At 36.9% G+C, this 20530-nt stretch overlaps 1 protein-coding gene across 5 annotated transcripts in view; it reads left to right on the plus strand.

Annotated features, from left to right (window-relative positions):
• Positions 1 to 20530, plus strand: part of ADGRB3 (adhesion G protein-coupled receptor B3) — a 641000-nt gene that overhangs the window by 292535 nt on the left and 327935 nt on the right. For all 5 annotated transcript variants that reach the window (XM_030555674.1, XM_030555672.1, XM_030555671.1 and 2 more), the window contains 4 exons: positions 4836 to 4997; positions 12836 to 13000; positions 16494 to 16658; positions 17545 to 17709. In XM_030555674.1, the coding sequence (XP_030411534.1) occupies positions 4836 to 4997; positions 12836 to 13000; positions 16494 to 16658; positions 17545 to 17709 (657 nt within the window). The remainder of the gene's footprint in view (positions 1 to 4835; positions 4998 to 12835; positions 13001 to 16493; positions 16659 to 17544; positions 17710 to 20530) is intronic.

Consider the following 20530-nt stretch of genomic DNA (forward strand, 5'->3'; position numbering starts at 1 on the left):
TTTGAAACAATTTACATTGTATTCCATAGATACTAACCTAGAAGACTGTCTGCATCTTTCCTACATAATGCTTCAAGTTTAATATTCATTTTAGTAAATGAGCTATAATTACATTTAGTTCAGTTGCATGTTGACTTTCTTAGATATAGAGTGCTTTACACTTTTAACAGATTTTCAGAAGTCATATAGTAAGTAATGTAAACATAAATGTATAAAAATCAATAGTGATCCATTTTATAAAGATTTTAGAAGACAAAAAGTGCTGATCTCCCACCAGTACCTAGGACTGCTTTTATGCATGAACCCAATCGACAATACTGGAAGATGTCTGCAGTTATATGTCAGACATAAATGGAGAAATTATCTCAGAAGTTCCTCAGTTTCATACAGTTTTTGTTTAGGCACAGGGAGAGCTTACATATTTATTTCAGACTGATGATGTCAGTTTCTTATTACTTAGACTAACCCTTTTGATTTAATGTTGTTAGTTGATTTCTTATAATTACCCTAAAAAATTCAGAATCTGTTTTAGCTTTTTATATAAATTAACAGTAAACCTATTACTGAACAGTAACCAGGGCTGGCTCTACAGTTTTCGCTGCCCCAAGCAGCGTGCCGAATTGCCTCCGCGGGCGGCAGGGCAGTCCGTGTGCCCTTAGGGCAGCAGGTGGGTTTCCGCGACGGCAGCAATTCGGCGGCAGCTTCTATGTTTAGCTGAAGCCACCTTGGAAATACGCCTGCCACCCTAAGGGCACACGGACTACCTCCGCCGCCCACGGCAGCTTGGAATGCTGGTGCCTGGAGCCAGCCCTGACAGTAACTATACATCCATTTGCAATTTTCTATGGTTTTTAGAGAAGTGCATTTCAAATGGACCACCAATACCCTCTACTCTGGAAATATGGTGACAACGAAGTGGGATATGAAAGTTCACAATTATACAGGCTTGGTTTCCAAGTTCTGTTTTGAAAGCATGTGAGATGTGTGCGCAGAGCATACAAATTCACATACCTAATTCTATGGACATATCTTTTGCATACTGTAGAGAACTCATTTTAAATAACACTGTGTTCTTTTTTAGAACATTATTACTAATTTTCATCTTTTCATTTTGATTTTCCTTTGTAGTGATCATTTCATCTTTTCACTGTAATGTATTTATTTTCTTGTGACAAAACTAATGTGATATCTTCTTAAACAGAACCACAGGGATTTTCTAACATACTTCATAGATTTACTCATACACTAAGAAAACTAATGGAGTTTTGAAAATGGAAATCATTTACATTTCTTTCGGTTTATATAATTTCTTGTTATTTTAGTCTTTTTAATTTTTTTATCTAATAAAGAATAATGAAAAATAACTATAGTTAAACTGTAAGCATACCATTTTCCTGCAATGAAAGGGCAAAGACACAGCAGAAGTACAAATTGCATTCTAGGAAACGCATATTGTGCTGGAAAAATATGAGAAATGTTCAATACTGTTTTGAGAAGACTGGATCCAATCCCTTTGACACCAATAGAGTGTCAGGCCTACTATTCAGTACTAAAAAAATGTGTTTCTCTGTGTATCTGTGTACAACATAAAAAAATTCAAATAAATAAGTTCATAATTTAATTATCTTATATTTGTTATTTTTGCGTTCCTGAAATTATACTTTGTTTAGATGTTATGGGATTTAGAATATATAAATACAGGTAAGTGTTTCACAGATCAATGAGACATTCCAGACAGAATTTTCTCCTACAGGTCTAGCAACTCAGGAAAAGGAAGGATTGTTAGTTTGTTACCATTTAATTTGAGTTCATAGATTTAACATGGTAGGTATAAAGTAACTAACAGCTAAAAAGAAAACATAGCACAGTTCTTTTTTGTAATATTCAGAAGGAAGACAAACAAACAAAAAACCAAGAAGTGCAATCTGGGAGTCAAAACCTAGGCTTAATCTAGAAAACTTTTAATATATTTGATAATATAAAGCACATATTTTGCTAGCAATTACATAATGTGTCTCCCCCCCAAAAAATATTATCAAATATATCATGTTTCTTTCAGAAAGGATTAGTAAAAAGTAATATGATTCTGCAAAAGGAATGGAATATTTTGTGAGACAAATCTGTTCTTTGTATTTCCTAATCTCACAAAAATTGCTATTCCTTGTGCCTGAAATGTCATGTTACTCCTTAGGGCTTCGATCCAACAAGCACTTACACATGTGTAAATCTCTGAACATCTAAGTAGTCCCAAAGGGACTACTCACATGCTTAAAATTCAGCACATGCTTAAGTGTTTTCTGGATTGGGAGCCAAGATATATTGTTGTATGGTACATAGATTCTTCAAGGCTTTCAGTAAGCACTTTTCATCTTAAAACTCACTAAAAACAATCACATTCCTTAATACCAGGCTACTGCTTTTGTCTATTTCATTGTGAAGGTTAAAAACAACTTTTTTCCTGTATAAGTTAGCCAATAGTTTTAATTTTTAATACTGCATTCCGCATTTTAATAGCAGTGCACTGTCACCAGGTCGGTGTGGGATAACGGGTAATTTGCATTCACTATATAAGACTGTTTTACATAATGAGGAACAAATTGAGAAGCATTGCTTTGACTTTTTGTGCTGTTTGACCTTTCATCTCAACCACTTTTACAAAGGCAAAGTCAAGTGTCAAAGCTGTAGGAAAAGAAAGAAACTAAAATGAAGGATTTGCCTGGAATAGAAGTGAAGATGCTACTACAATAAGTTCTTTTCCTACATTCTTCACAGGGACTATAGTGGTATATTGTATAATACTAACTATTACAGTTACTGGTTGCCTATAGAATAGTCATACCTACTACATTACTTCCTCTGATCTCAACGCAAGTCATGTAACAGCCTAATCAAAATCATAAATGACACACGAGAGATTATTAAACAATAAAATGCTTAATTTTCTACTTGATCCTTGTAACAAAATGAGTGCAAAGCTTGCAAGATTCACGTTTTGGAGCTTTCACACCTTAATAAACCTCATTGTTCATAGATGTTTTTGCAATGTTATGCAATTTTATGAAAGGCTAGAGGATTTGTATGTTTTAATTATAAAGTGTTCTGGCTTGATACTGAATAAGTGGCACATTGTGCTGTATTTGGTTTCTGGGAGGCTTTGAATATCCTTACGATTCCTGTTTAATGGAGTAATGGAGACCAGACATGTGGCAAAAGTGATGGGCTTGCTTTGTGGAGAGAAAGGGGCAGGCCGGATGCCCTGCTACAAGAGCATGGTTTCTAGACAAATCACTATATGGTATTTACAGTACTCAAGGAAGACACTATCTGAGTCTTCCTGGCTGCAGAGTTTTCGTGATTGCTGATGTGGGCAAAACCTTGGAAGAATAGATAAAGATACAGGGATGCAAACAGGATTTTAAATTTTTAATAATTACTTCAGGATAAAAGATCATAGAATGACTTTGATTTTTAAATATAAGTTCCAGTTTGTTTCAGAAGGGACTTAGGTTTATAATCAATGGCCTGATAAGGCCCATGGCATTGTATTTTACAATGACTGTAATGAAGCTAGGTGAATACGATTCCATGATTACTTACAGAGATTGTTCAATGAATTTGCTTCAGCCAGGTTCATACCCTTTCTGTATTTTCCTAGCATGAATGCCTTCAGATAAAGAATTTCAGAGACACAAGTGAAAATGAATTTTAAACACCCTTGCCCAAGTAGTCATAACAGAATGTTTCTGCATGCATCAGGTCAGGGAACAGAAGTAATACCATGTAGTAGATTTCATCACTAACAACAAACTGACTCAGCTCCAATAGCAAATCTTCACAAATCAGACCCAATTTTGTCACCGATGCTCATATTGGGTAGTACCTTGTGCTAAGTAATCCTATTCATTTCAGTATGATTGCTCAAAGACTAAGGTAGTACACATTATGAGAAAGAGTAGGAGAATCTTGCTTTTGGTGATAATCCATAGAATAAAAAAAGTCAGATATTTTTAAATAACAAATGCATTTGAAGATATTGCAATTCCTTAAACATATTCTGTGAGCAGAAATAGCAGATATATTTGTTGGCTAAGTTATTCACTGTCAATTATTTGTTCTATTAAATTCTGACTGTATAACTCCATTGAAAATAGCTGTAATTACTGTATGCAGTAACAGCGTCGAAAGCAGCAAACAGTTTAGCTCATCCTCATATCAAAGTCTAGTAATGAAAAACTATGATGAAATATTAAATCAAAGTTCTTAGCCCACCATTCAGCTTAATAGTCTGTGTAGCTACAGTAAAGTCCTGAAAGATTATTTTTTGTTTATGGGTAAAATCAGAGAGTCAGGAATCTTCTCCCAAATGCTTCTCTCACCCAAAAGGAGTTCAATACTTTTGTTTTGTTTTGTTTTGTTTTTAAAATTTGACTCTGCTGTCATCATTCCTTAAAAACTATCATCTCGCCTTCATTTTGGAGTGCTAAATATAATCAGTCAAAAAGAAATCATTTTTAGCTATGAAAAACTAGACTTTTTCTGTTGTTTTGGTGTGCCAAGGGCAGTGTTGTTTCTGGAATGTTGAAAGAAAGTAGTTCTAAGGAAGCTGTAAATGATGCCATGTGGTCAAATTGGTTTTTCTCCAGCTTTTAAGTGTATTTGTTTTCTATTCATTGAACATTTTTCAAAGCTTCTTTCTTTCCATTAACTTTTAAGTTTATTTTAGTTTGGTTTATTGTCTTTAAATTATACCTGCATGCCATAATACACTTTGGCAAACAAAAATCTTTATTAATACTCATGACAGTATTCATGTTTGTTTGTTGTCTTGAATACAGGTGAATCTGGTGTTGAAGAGTGGGCCCAATGGAGCACATGTTCAGTTACTTGTGGTCAAGGGTCGCAGGTGCGAACCAGAACTTGTGTATCACCTTACGGGACACACTGCAGCGGCCCTTTAAGAGAATCAAGGGTTTGCAATAACACTGCCCTCTGTCCAGGTAGTGTTAGCAGCCAATCAATAAAATTGTGGATGTTATTGAACTGTATAATGCTAAGAATTTCAAACAATACCTTTTTCTTTAAACATGAATTGCATAGAAGCACTTTAATTAGAATGGAAATTGTACTTCTTATTCATCTGTGAATTTTTATTTTCTAAGTGATTATTTCCTGTTTCAGAGAAGCCAAGGAACTGAAGAAGAATATTTTTCCTGTCAGTTTCAGATTAAAAAAAAAAATTCTTGTATCATCCTTTTTTGTTCATAGGTTTTCTGTATTGTAAATAAAGGTGGGGGGGGAAAGGCACAATACAGATTGTACTTTTAAGGGAAGAAATCCTGATCATCAACACACTAAATAGATGTAAAAACTCCATTGATAAGCAGCGGTGGTGAAGCTAACATGTCATCAGACGCTGCATTTGTTTAACCATTTAGTTTGATATGACCTGAATGATGAGAATCATTCATGAGATCATGAGAATGCCTCTTGTGGAATTTCCTGTACAGTCTTCTGTCTGGGAGCGGTAAGATTTGCCCATCACAGGGGAAAAAAAAAACCAAGAGTCTGGCCACCAAGTCCCCCTGATTCCATGAGTACATGGCCATCTGGCTAGAAGCCCTATGCTTCCCACTACAATTCTGGACTTCCTGCAATAATTCTCATGCTCTATGGGCTGTCATTGCCTTTGGGGTCTGTCTTATAAGGGATGCAGCAGAAAAATAATAGAACTATGGAATAGACTATTTTACTTTTTCTATGAAATCTTTGCAGTCGAAGACTTATGCTCTTCCCTCCAAGTACATGAATTCTCTAACCTTCCTGCAACACAGGAGTCCAGGACTACAGAGAGCTGTCTGCAGATTATGAGGAAAGGCAACTGATTCTTCCTTTCCAAGTAGGGAGGTGGGAGAGATCCAGTCACAGAGCATACGTAACTGGATAATTATTTGTAGACTCAGTCTCCTACAGTTATCTTGCTTTAAAGACTTGCAGTTTCACCCTGGTGGAGGGGACATGTCAATGTGGTTATTCCTATACAGTTTGTATATCAATTTCTAAAATGTTTTGGGAACTTTTGAGATGAAAGGCATTATAAAAGCACAAACAGCTTATCCAGTAAACAACTAATTTAATCAGAATTATTGTCAACTTTTTATAATTTTACACTATGTTCTAGATAGAAAATTCCATATGAATTGCCTAATATTTTATGATCTATGAACCCCAAAGCAAGAATGGAATGGACCATTTTAAATGTGTCCATACAATAATATCCATTTGTCAAGTTTCCTTCCCCACTCTGAACTTTAGGTTACAGATGTGGGGGACCTGCATGAGAAGCTCTAAGCTTAACTACCAGTTTAGATCTGATCTTGCTGCCACCATCCAGATTTCTCAGTGTCTGGAACACCCTCTTTCCCCCCAAAACCTTCCCCTCCCTGGGTAGCCTTGAGAGACTTCACCAATTTCCTGGTGAACACAGATCCAAACCCCTTGGATCTTAAAACAAGGAGAAATTAACCATTCCCCCTCCTTTCTCCCACCAACTCCTGGTGGATCCATATCCACCCCCTTGAATCTAAAAACAAGGAAAAAATCAATCAAGTATTAAGAAAAAGGCTTTTAATTAAAGAAAAGAAAGGTAAAAGAAAAACCTCTGGGAGAGATTAGCATATCAGCTACTCTCACAGACAACAGATTCAAAACACAGAGGATGTTCCTCTGGGCAAAAATCTTAATACACACAAGAATACCCAAATTTGATAATTCCCTTAATGGTACCAAGACAAGTTACAAAGAAAATAAACATAAACCCATTTATCCCTTTCTAAAACTTACTACTCTGATAAGAGGCTGGTTCCTTGATTTTTTTCACTCCGGCTGAAACTGAAACAAAGGAAACTTCCCTCCTTCCTTTTGAAACATCTTGTTCCCCATTGGTTCCTCTGGTCAGGTGTCAGCTAGGCTAGGTGAACTTCTTAACCCTTTACAGGTAAAAGAGGCCTTAACTCTTAACTATCTGTTTATGACACCATTATTTCCAGGGCCTTTCCAGTTCTATGGGATAGGTATCTCTCTCTATATATATATATAATGATAATTAGCTCACCAGGTGTCTTGACACCAAGGGTCCAGCCAAAACAGTGTGTCTGACGCCAGCTGCTTAATGGCTAACTTCTTGGTTGAAGCTAGGCTGCCTCAGGACTCAGTCCTGCAGCAGTACAGACTTACTTCATCTTGTTGGGATAGTTAATAACAAAGCTAAACTCCCTGGTGGAAATTTCAGTAGATTCCACAGAATCCTTCAGCAGGTCTGCATTTGTGTATATCTGGTTCTCCCTCCTCTGTTAGTAAAAGGCCAGTAGACTGATCATTGCTCTGTTCCCAAATGCAGTTGGGCAACTAAAACCTTTAGAAGGAACCTGTTCAAAATATTCATTTGAAATTTCCATGCCATACCTGCAGACTGATGGGCCAGAAAGAACACATGGCCAGCCTATACTATCAAACACTGATCATATGGCTGTCAGCAATACTATTTCTTGGGAATTGTTGGAAGCATGTAATTTTCAATGGCTGGCCTTCCTGTCATCTCTGTTTTCATTTTCTTATAGAAGGACAACATCTATTCACCTTATTTACACAAATACTCTGAGATGGGACTGCTTGTATACAATGTAGAAAACTTGGCCAAAGTTCATTTTTCTGTAAACACTTGGGTATAGCAGCACTCCAGAGAGTCATCAAGAGCATCCAAAAATAATGAAATAATTTTCACGTGCAGAACTGCACTTAGACCACTCAGCTATCATCACAACGCTCTCTGCTGCTCCCACTTATTGCATAGTATTTCCCTCTACTCCCCTGTGCCATACACATTGTCAAGGTTCCTCCCCCACTCTGAATTTTAGGGTACAGATGTGGGGACCTGCATAAACACTTCTAAGCTTAACTACCAGCTTAGATCTGGGTTTGCTGCCACCATCCAGATTCCTCAGTGTCTGGAACACCCTCTTTCCCCCCAAAACCTTCCCCTCCCTGAGTAGCCTTGAGAGGCTTTTTCACCAAGTTCCTGGTGGACACCGATCCAACCTCTTGGATCTTAACACAAGGAGAATGTAACAATCTCCCCTCCTTTCCCCCACCAGTTCCTGGTGAGTCCAGATCCAGTCCCCTTGGATCTTAAAACAAGGAAAAATCAATCAGGTTTTTAAAAAAGAAAGCTTTTAATTAAAGAAAGAAAGGTAAAAATCATTTCTGTAAAATCGGGATGGAAAATACTTTTCAGGGTAATCAGATTCATATAGCCCAGAGGAATCCCCTCTAGCCTTAGGTTCAAAATGACAGGAAACAGAGGTAAAATTCTCTCAGGAAAAAGGAACATTTACAAGTTGAGAAAACAAAAATAAAACTAACACGCCTTGCCTGGCTGTTACTTACAGTTTGAAATAGGAGAGACTGGTTCAGAAAGATTTGGAGAGCCTGGATTGATGTCTGGTCCCTCTTAGTCCCAAGAGCAAACAACTCCCAAAACAAAGAGCACAAACAAAAGACTTCCCCCCACCAAGATTTGAAAGTATCTTGTCCCCTTATTGGTCCTTTGGGTCTGGTGTCAGCCAGGTTTCCTGAGTTTCTTAACCCTTTACAGGTAAAAGGATTTTGGTGTCTCTGGCCATGAGGGATTTTATAGTATTGTACACAGGAGGGCTGTTCCCTTCCCTTTATAGTTATGACACACATGTACTCACATTGCTGAGGGTGTGCATATTTTGCCATATTATGCATCTCCACAAGTGCACTATCTCCACAGGAGCAGACAGCTTAGGACTATCACTTTGCTTTTCTGGAACTTTATTATTAGCATTCAACAGCCTGCAGAATCAAGTCTTCACTTGGGAGGACGATAAAACCCAAGATGCAGAAAGACAAGAGGCTGTCTAGGGAGAGTAGAAAGTAGAGTTTATCCAGTGAGCTATAGGAGAAGTCTGTAGATAAGGGGTGCAGGTTGAAAAAAGTTTGGTGAATTACCTGTAGCCAATTAAAGTCAAGATTTTCAAAAGTGAATATGGATTTTGGGTGTATAATTTGTCACCTTAAAGGGGCTTGATTTTGAGAAGGTAGGTGCTCAGTGCTGAGCACTGTCTGAAAATCATGTCTCTTTGGCATGTCTGAAGTTGGGTACCCAAAACCTCTAGTCACTTTTGAGAAAGTTGGCTGAAATCTAATTTCAGCCAGAGCACTCTTATTTCATTATATGAAGTTGTTAAGCCTTGTGCCACTGAACATCATTGGCCAAATTATCTTTCCTTCTTTTAACACAGAGTAAATGAAAGTATCTTAAGATCTAACAAAAACTACCAAAATCTCTTGGAAGGAGGGTAAAGGATAGTCTATGCCTCCCCTTCAACCTTGCAGAAGTCGCTTAGGGTGAACACTGTGGGTTTGCACTTCAGCATGTTTAAGCCAGGAGATGGAGGGACTAGAGAATAGCCACTCTGCATGAAATATTTTCTCAGCCAATCCATGGGGAAATATGCACATAAATCAACATTGACCCTGTCAATAATTAGTTTCTGTGAGTTTTCTGACTGATGTTGTTTAACCTTCATCAGAGTGAGTATAAGGGAAGTCTTTGTCAGCCTGGTTTTATAAAACAGCTTTAACAGCTTTCATAAAATAATAATATTTGATATTTAAGTTTAATAAAAACTACTATGTAATATTTCCAAAATAAAGAGTTTTCTTCCCATCAATAATTAATGAAAGCAGTGATGCAGACTAGCTTTGCTACCAGTGTTTTGGGCAGAAATGTTTGCAGTAACTTGAACATCTTTTTTGATCCCAGATAATGAATTTCACAACTGCAACTGTATTACAGAAAAGACTAACTCGTCTCTGGGCCAAATCCCCAGCTGGTATAAACTGACATAGCTCATCCGGCCCTTAAGCTTTCAGCACATTTTAGCTGGGGTTCTTTGCACTTTGTTAATGATGTTAAGCTAAGGAAAATGTGTATTGTTGCTGTGGGCCGTTTCCCCTAACTTCACTAATTACCTTCTAGTTAAATTTACATATGTCATCTGCATACAAGAAAAGACACTGTGAACTGTTGGGTTGTATTTTGGCTTGGGGGTAGATACAATAAAGAAAGATTATAGGGATCCAGGTTTACCATGGAAGACTTGCTTTTGGACCCACAGTTTCTGTAATATAGGAGATGGATCTAAACCAGAACAGAGAAAAGGTTGGTTTAGCTTTGAACCCCGAGATCCAAACTCAGCTACTTTTCTGGCTCTTGGTCAGACTCCAAATCATAGGGAAACTGTTTTAAAGTTATGGTTTGGCTGCAGTCAACATTTTGCAAGAACAGTCTTGTAAGATTTTTGGCTCAAGATGCTCGTGCAATACCTTTGAAGAACAGCTCATGAGAATTCTGCAATTTTGAAATGAAATCTTTTGGGGACAATTTACAATATACTAACATCATCAAATCTAAGATTACCAAGCTTAAACACTAGCCCTAACCCTAATGTATATCCAGAACTGAATAACATTCTCTTAGTCCATATCTACTTAATACCAAGAACTTTCCCATTTAATATTTTTTGCAATATACTGAAAATTTACCATTTATTCTTGACTTGACCTGGAAGAATTGGCTTTATATGTTTTGTACTCTTTGAAATGATCATTGTTTCAGCATGAGCCTCTTGTTCGACTATAACTGCAGCAAATGAAATTATTCCCTTGTTGTTGTTCTTAACAGCCCTCCAGAACCTGAACTGACAAATTGGTTTCTCATGTTCATCTGATCAAAAGAATTTTGATCCTTGGAGTCAGGTCTGGATTGAAACTGTAATGCATTGCCAATGAAAAAGTGCTTTAAATGCTGTGGTTGAATCATAACATGTCTCCACGAACAGTGCTTGTGGTAGACAGGTGAAATATAAAGGCTTAGGCAAAAATATATTTATCAGCTTATTAATTTTCAGAAGCTTTGGATTTCATCATTTAACTAAGTTGTCAAGGTTAATCAAGGTTTTTAAGATTAATAGACTAAAATCTGTCAATTTAACATTCACTTAGAATGCTCCTATTTTTCTGCTAATGTAATGCATATTGATGTAATATTTAGATGAGAAAGTTAATGAAGCTAGCAACCTGAAATGTAGGGTGTGAAATAATAATGGTATTTTGCAGACCTTTTGTATCTGGCCAACTCAATAAGCTTTCAGCAATACGGAACTCATGTTGATGAAAAAAAATAAAATATCTACTTACATGAAGCTAGACATTTCTTGTCAGAAATTGTCTTCTCTGAAGTTATCTATAAAACTTTCAATCTCAATATATCTTCTAAAAAGACACCTTGCTATATTCCTATGAGAATGAAATTCAAGCTCTCCACATGCAGAATTCCCATTGACATTGCATATCATTTCATGATTATGTCCAATAGGGCAAATCCAGTCTCCACTCTACTGAGATTCACCTGGTGGTGCAACCAGTGTGGTTTTGCTGCACAAGAACACAAAGGCTTTGACTAGGATAATTGAGCAGGAATTTGCGACCCCTGGATAGGAGAGAGCCAGCTCCATGGAGGTTCCCTATAGGCAATGCTCAAGGGAAAATGAGGACAAAACCAGAAAATCTGTCACTGCTGATACTCAGTTCCATGCCATGGATGTGTTGAGGCGGTAGCACACCACTCCATCTCCCCAGACACTCCATGGCCAGTTAGGGAGGATTCCCTGCAAAGACAACTGAGATGTGTGTGACACACACTAAGTTTGCTGCTCAGGATGGGTGCTAGCTCATTACATTTTATCCTACATATTCTTAGATTAGCTAGAATATAACTAAGACATTCTTTGCAAGGCTTCTCTCTTTAAAGAGGTTATATTCCCCTGGAACTGAGTTTTTACAGAATTTTGTGAATTATTTATAATGTGCTTTTTATGTGGTATCAGCTGTAAATTTGACTCAGATTCTTCTTGAAAAAGAATTGCAATATAAAGATAATAGGCTAAGATACGATGTATGTCAGTTTCTTCTATATTGAAAACAATAGGGAAGAATGCTTGCTATAACATTCCTTATTTGTTTTGTGAAGTCATTGTTTATATAAAATATTTATGTGTATGTATTTATATCATATAATCTCATAAAGTAATTTAAATAATCTGGTCCAAAACTCTGATGTACAGGGGAATGCACTATTAAATCTGATAAATCCCCATATATTGTCTTATCCGGAAATAATGCAAAACTGAGGTTTACCTGAAGAAAAACATTAGGACCATATCCTGTCATTGAAATGAATAATACTTGCAAGACTAGGTCCTTAATGTACCAGAGTCCCAGACTAAGAAATGACATAGGTCTGTATTTTCAAAAGACACTAGTGATTTTGGCTGTCTTAGCTTTTAAGTACCTGTCTTAAAACACCCAAAATGGATCTGATTTTTTCATGTGCTGACTACCTGTCCACAAAAACTCAGACCCCTTTAAAATGTCTCTAGCTGGGCACCCAAAATCACTTTTCACTTTAAAAATGTAGGCCATGCTTCTAAACTAAAGAAAAAAAATGTATTGAGATTAGATTAACTCATAAAAGAGCAAATAAAATTTGTCAAAGCTCCATGTAGTATATGGAGAATAAGATGTTATTTTAGTGAACTTAATTTCTAAAGCTAATCTGTATATGCTAACGATGCAAACTTCTAAACACTGTGGTTTTTTTTTCTCTTGTTGGGCAAAATAGTCCCTTTTACAATGTAGTTGTTTTTATTTTTAATCTTCTATGTTACCGGTGTCGTTTGCTTTGTTACAGTACATGGAGTTTGGGAGGAGTGGTCACCTTGGAGTTTGTGTTCATTCACATGTGGTCGAGGCCAAAGAACAAGAACAAGGTCATGTATACCTCCCCAGTATGGGGGAAGATCATGTGACGGACCGGAAACACAACATAAACCTTGCAATATTGCTCTCTGCCCCGGTGAGCTTGTATAGTAACTATTTGCTCAGCTCAGTAATTTAGTGTAGCTCATTTCTGACTTGCTTTATTATTATGTGTCGTGCACTTGAATATTTGGTGAGTAAAGTCTTATAGGTAGGACGCATTATCATCTGCTGTTGTGGTAGTACCCAAAGGATGCAATCAGGATTGCAACTCTGTTGCGCTACATGCTGTGCAGACACACACGAAGACAAGGTCCTTCTCTCAAAGAATTTACAATGTAAACTCATCCTGTATTGGGATGTGCTATCAAGGAGCTCTGTATCCATATGGAGTTCCATTGATTTCAAACAGATTCTGCATGGTTTGGGATTCTGTGCTAGGGGATCCCAGTGCAGGAGGGACACCTAAGAAGACAAGCAATATACCAAAGGTAGGGAAAGGGGAAACATTCCAAGTGTGTTCATTTTGAATGTCCATCACGTACATTTTAAATATATCTTGCTAGGTGGTCTTAATAATAATAATAAACAAGTGCCATTTTATTTATACACAGTACATGTCACATATTTAGAAATAGTAGGAGACTAAGATTTTCTTTCCAATTATTTATATTAGAGGGAGGATCAGCACAGATTTATGCACAGTTTTAATATCACTTAAAACCTAAGCACTTAAATGGTGCATGGGTTTTAAATTGGCCTTTCACACTGAAATAAAATTAAAAAACTGACTGTATTACAAGCCACTTCCTTTGTGCAATTTAAAATGTCTGTGAATTGATTGTGATTATTTTAACCAGAATTTTTACTCTTTACAAAAGTTATATCTGTTAATGAAATGACAAAATTATCTAAATAATTCCATGAGGTTTTGCTTTACAAATACTCTCTCTTAAGCTTTTTCTAAATCAGTTTACTCCTAGGGCCTTCTGCCAAAAAAATATTAAAAGGGGTAGGGCCACTGTAGTGCATACAGTTCTGGTCACGAGTTTTGAGTGGCATGCAGTGCAATGGTGCTCATGGATAAACTTGCTCCACAGACGTAAATCATTGAATCCAGACTTTGAGAAAGGTTTCATGACTAGAGTGAGACAGGTAGCAATATCCCATATATGTCCATACATGGAAACATCCCATCAAAAGATGGTAATGTTTGCATTAAAGCCTAAGTTTTGTTGAAAAGTCATTTCCCTTAAGAGATAACATACCTCAGCTTTCTTCATCGGCCTGCCATACCTTTGCCAGCTACTGTTCCCCTGAGCTGTAGCCTGATAATTAGGAGTCAACATATCTCTTTTATGCTCTGACCTCATTTTGTAATCTACAGCTATAGGTGTTTCCCACACAAGACGTGTGGAAATTCATTTATTTTGATTTTCTTCGGTTTGATAAGATATTATGGAGACATCCTGTTCATCATTTGTCCATTAGCTCTATGCTCTGGTTTGAAATATCTGATATTCACACCCCATATTTATGGCAGTGAAAATTGAAGTTTATTTGCTAAATTTAAAAATAAATAAAATAAATTGAGAAGAAAACATTGTGTTAATTCAACAGAATGTTGCCATTCTGAAAATGGTAACTTTTGAGATTGTTGCTTTAACAAATGAACAAGAGAGAAAACAAAGACTAGGGCATAAGGACCCTACAGAATTAGAAAAATAGATTCTCCGAGGACCAGACCTGTGACAAGTTTCAATTTTAAGTGCCTCTTTTTTGTGATTTATTTAATTTTGCCAGCTGTTCAGTTTTTTCACATGTTCTGTTTCTTGTAACTTGGGTCTATTGGAAGACACACACGCTCTCACCACCACTGTGAAATTCACATGGGTCTACACCTCTGCTGTCAAAGAGAGTCGAACAATATGCAAGCAGGAAGAATGCGACCCTAGCACATTTACACATGCCTCCAGAAAAGTAGATAATATCATATATGAATCTCAACTGAAACCGAGGAAGTAAGAAATACCAAATAGGAGTAGAGAAGATGCTAGTATAGTGTGAAATTCACCTCTGTGAATGTGCCTTGTCCTGCACCCCAAAATATTTAAACTGTCATAGTAGGGTTTATGTTGGGCTTATGTGGTGCATAGGAATTTTGCAGGCTCTCTGTACAGGAGTGAATTTCACCCACAGTGATTACATCCCTGCAGATAATTTGCCCTTTCCTGGCATAACAACGTAACATTTAAAAGTAGCAGCTGATTGTTAGTTATTGTCTTAAGCAGCAACTATAATATGCTAGAACAATATTCAGTACCAGAGGGGTAGCCGTGTTAGTCTGGATCTGTAAAAGCAGCAAAGAATCCTGTGGCACCTTATAGACTAAGAGAGGTTTTGAAGCATGAGCTTTCGTAGGTGAATACCTACTTCGTCAGATGCATGTAGTGGAAATTTATAACCTGCCCCTGGAAATTTCCACTACATGACTCTGACGAAGTAGGTATTCACCTACGAAAGTTCATGCTCCAAAACCTCTCTTAGTCTATAAGGTGCCACAGGATTCTTTGCTGCAATATTCAGTACTACAGTCTGAATCATCATGCCTGGCTCTCTGCAAAGGAGCTATCTGATGGTGTATCAGAAGGTGAGTTTACAGTCCCGTGCTTCTGTTTGCTGCAGGTAATAAGGTCAAATGAGGGTGATACACCAAGCACTAGGGAGAAAGGGCCTGCTTGCTGCAGCACTTCTCTCGGGAGCTCCAGATACACATCCCTGTTGCTCTCCCCTCTCTCTCTGCTCCTCCTCCCACAAACAACACTTCCTCCTTCTGAAACAATCAGCGATTCCCCCCTCAGGAAAAAGATTTAAAGGGGCCATGCTCTCTAAATACCAAGGGGGTTACAAGAGAGATACAGATGTATTTAGTTTTAACTTAGTGATTTGACTTTCAAATATTTTATTTAAGAATTCTGCTTCCTCTATAACTGTTGAAATCACAAACCCCTGAAACACTGTGCTGCCATCCCAGCACTGCTTTATTTATGTGATTTCTCTATCTTGGAGAAGTGAAATGCAGACTCTTGAAATCAGGATGGGCAGTTTTAGTTACTGATTTACAGTTGTGTTGTTTTTAGGTATAAGTGTACTTGTAAGACCAGATTTTCAAAGAAGGACAATAGGTGAATAATAGGCTATTGCCAGCTAAATTTATGAATTCATATTGGGTAATGGTGTGCACAAAGAATAATTGCTGTTAGGCAGTGTGAATGCAGAGTTTTGATAGGCACAATGAATTCTTGCACGTTTAGTAGGTTCACCTGCTTTGGAAATGTGACCCTGTGTATCAGAATACAGTCAGTACAAACAAAACAAAACAAAAAATCCCACCACAAACGAAGAAAACATCATAATGTAAATGCCATTGTTGTAAGAAGTTTAAAGTGATACTTTCTGGTGCAATTTCGGTCTTAAAAATATTTTTCAAAGTGCAGATAAAATTGGTTATGATAAAACTAACCATTCTGTTACTGCATAGATTTGATGGTAATGTTGGCTTGTCTGTCTTTTATGTGTTGCTGTGCTAGTTGATGGACAGTGGCAAGAGTGGAGTTCATGGAGTCAGTGCTCAGTGACGTGTTCCAATGGCACCCAGCAGAGAAGTCGACAGTGCACTGCGGCTGCTCATGGAGGTTCTGAATGCAGAGGTCCTTGGGCTGAAAGCAGGGAGTGCCATAACCCAGAATGTACAGGTAAAGAGGATCCTCTAAATTGAAATGATTCATGTGGAAAAATCCGAGTTAGTGCAACATTTATGTTATTAATTTGCGATTAAAAAGAGATCTAAGGCCCCAATCCTGCCAGCCCACATCATTTAGGCTCTAATCCTACAAATGTCTCTGCATGGGCTGATCCTGTGCCTGTCTGGATCCCTTAGACAACGCTCCGGCTCCTGTGCTGATTCATTTCTGGAACTGGGGCCTTAATCCTTACTCACATAAGAAGCCTGTTGACAACAATGGGACCATGTCAGTAAAGCTGAAAAAACTAGGCTCTGAAACACTGACATTCCTATGTGTTAGTGTTATAAGTATTTCTTTAAAAACAATTATGTTTAGAAATAAAAAGTTGAGGACTAGAAAACAATGCATTTCAAGAAACAAGAAGAGATTGTACATGAATGAACTAATTCTCAGTGTGAGTATATTATGCTGCCAGGGCACGTAAAATCTGGCCTTTAAATAGCATATGGGGGATTTTTTTTAATTTTAAAGCATTTTTTATTGTTCTATTCATTGCATACACATGTATACAATAACAAAATAAAGTACGTACAGAGAAAAGAAAAAATACAAAGACAATAACATCCATGTTCAGGCTTCAGAGCAGTAGTTTAACTCAAACCCTAAGTGCAGTGATGTTTTTTTAAACTTGAGTTGTGATGCACTGAGGAACAATCAAAGAAGCCTGATTTTCAGAGGCACCAAGCACCTACACCTGCCACTGACTTTATTTTTCTTTACATGCATGAATAATGTTCGGAGCCTATCTTTAGTGAACAAGGTTGAAAATTCTGGCCTTAATAGTTTCTTACAGTGCAGTCTGTCACAATTCTGATAATGACGTTCCTCCAAACAGCTAATGGTCAGTGGAACCAATGGGGTCACTGGAGTGGATGTTCCAAGTCATGTGATGGTGGCTGGGAAAGGCGAATAAGGATTTGTCAAGGTGCAGCTGTGACTGGGCAACAGTGCGAAGGAACTGGTGAGGAGATCAGACGATGCAGTGAACAGAGGTGCCCTGGTGAGAAGCAAATCTCAATACTATTATTGTATGTAATTCAGTGTAGTTTCTCATTGACAAAAATCAGTTTAATATATTATATTTGAGGTAGGGTCAATATATAAAAAGCAATCTTCATAAATGGTCCTAGCATGCCTTTGATCCAGACAAGCAACTGCTATTTCTCTCAATGACTGTGGACACTGTCTAGCCCAATGGGTGTTTAAAGGATGAAGTATTTTTTTTAAATAAAATTATAATGAAAAAAATTGAAGCTCTCAGAAAAACATTTCATTACATAGGTGCAACTGCATTATTTTGGGGGGATAATGTGTTATAGAAAACATCACTGACAAGGCAGCTTCTGAGAAAATTAGGTATTTTTGGTTTGTAATTCATAGATTCAGCCTCCTCCTTTTATCCTCCATACAAAAGGCCTCTATGTCATGTGTCTTGGGCATCCAAAAGAAAAAAACTTACTGTAATGTATAGAATGAATGAATACTGTATGTGAGCAATATATTATAAAAAGAAGATGGATAAAATGAAAAGGATGTACATCTTTCCAGTTTTACTATACATATTTAAACACATTTCTTTGCAGCATATTTTGTATTGTCTTGCCCACAAATTTAAGTCTTCCTGGGTGACGCTTAAGAACAAATTTGGGCTACTACTAAAGTGATGACTAAGCAAAAACAGTTGGTGAATACAAATTTATCTTTCTATATTTATCTGTGTCATTGAACTGAAGCAGAATAATCATTATTAGACAAATACAAGATAACAAACAGGGGCTATGTGATCTAGTGATTTCGTATGCCAGTCCTTCATACTGGAAGTCTTGTGTTCTAAATTCTGAATGGGGTAATGACAAATCTAGCAGTCTCTCTCACCCCTAAACAATTCCACTTTCTGTTTCAATGCTTGCACTCTCAGCTCTGGAAATATGGGACTTGAATGGTAGGGACAATGCAGGTCAGCAATTGGGAGGCTTATCAAGTCTGAAACCCACATATTCATAAGCAGCAAAATCTGTCTGTCAGCAAAATCTGACTGAAAATCAATCCCATCCCCAAGAACAGAACTCAAAATATTAAGATAAAACTATGAACTAGAACAACATAGTCCAAGAGCAACAAAGGAGTAACTGTAGTTACAAATCTCTAATAATATTTTAGAGTAATTAACTATATGCAAATGCTTTCTTTGGTGTATAGTTTTAATGTAATCTACATTACTTGAAAAGCAATACAAAATAACTGTGTAATAATCATAAAGAAATACAAATTTTGACATAAAATATAATTTTCCATAGTGGTGCTGCACAGTACACTATAGCAGGATTAATGTGAATCTTCTGGATAAGCAGACATTCAGATAAATCAGTCTTGACCTACTAAATATTCTTTAAGTCACTTTCATTTGTGGAATTAGAGGTAAAACCATACTGCTACAATCCAATTTTCAAAGGTTGCCACCTGCTGTTAATAAAATATTTTACAAATGTATTTACAAGTCAAATGCACTCAGAGCATTATGTGCTGTTCCCTAAATTTGTTTACTGACTTGATTCTCCAGATCACAATCAGCATGCTAACAGGAGTCGTCAAAACCTAAAACTTTTATCAAATGGTAATAATGACGCAAGAGATTATACACACATTTATAGAAGTTTAACAATAAATTTGACTTAACTGTTTTGAGGTAGAGTTACTGTTCATCTCCCAGTATAGCTAAGATTTAAGCAAAGATACTGGATAATTTACCCAAATTACTGGTTTACTGTGTGTATATATATATATATATATATATATATAACAACACTTTACAAAAATAAAATAAAAGTTAAGGCTTCAGTATGAGAATGACTCTATACTTACTTGGCCCTTTTTCCTTTCAGACATTTTGAAATACAAATTAAAGAAAGTTGCCAAAATCACCAAGGAATGATCATCCTAATTTAGCAGTTTTGTTAATTTACTGTTTCTTTTATAGCTTGTAAACATTGTTCAGAAAAGCAGCACTAAAAATGTTTGTGTCTAATTAGTTTCTCTTTTTATGATAGATGATCATCAGGCATCTGACAGACACAAAAGGCCTGATTCTTCTGTTATTGACTTTAGTTTTATGCCAGGATTACAGCCAGATCTTCCACTTTTGTATATAATTTTAACCAATTTACACAAGCTAAGGATCTGAGAAGGGTGGGACGGTCAGCTAGGCACCACTAAAGTGGCAGCCCATTCCCAGAGGGAGCTTTATGAAGACTTGCAGCCACATGACTGGGCCAATTCAGAGAGAAGGGCCCTTCAAATGAGTCAACTATGATCAATGGGAGTGAGAGGGTAGGACAAAGCCCATGTTATTACCCAAGTCCATTCTCATCCACGTGAGCATGAGATGCCATGAGGAAGGGGACACCCCTTCACCACACTGGTGAGATTTATATGGAGTCTCATCTCCCAGTCCAGCCAATCCCCTTTTCCCCCACATCAAGCATGGAAGAGTAATCTAATATCTCCGATTTTTGTTAACACATTTCAGAAGTGTGTCTTTTCTCAGACAAGATCAGATCACAGGAGCCCATTTTCAAATGATCTGTATAAACAATGAAGCCTGCATAAATTTTCTTGTGTTCAGTCAGTGTTAGTTTTGGTTTTAAGTTAATGGAAGCTCCTATAATGTTTTTTCCATAGTGTTTTTATATTTATGCACCTTTTAGTTTTTACTCAAAACAAATCCATCAAATTCACCATCAAGTGCCTCTTCTCAGTAAGGAAAAACATAATATATGAATTGCTTTAACTTGATAATTAATGGAAAGGATGACAAATTATTT

This window comes from Gopherus evgoodei, chromosome 3, assembly GCF_007399415.2.
Source record: "Gopherus evgoodei ecotype Sinaloan lineage chromosome 3, rGopEvg1_v1.p, whole genome shotgun sequence".
NCBI classification, from domain to species: Eukaryota; Metazoa; Chordata; order Testudines; family Testudinidae; genus Gopherus; species Gopherus evgoodei.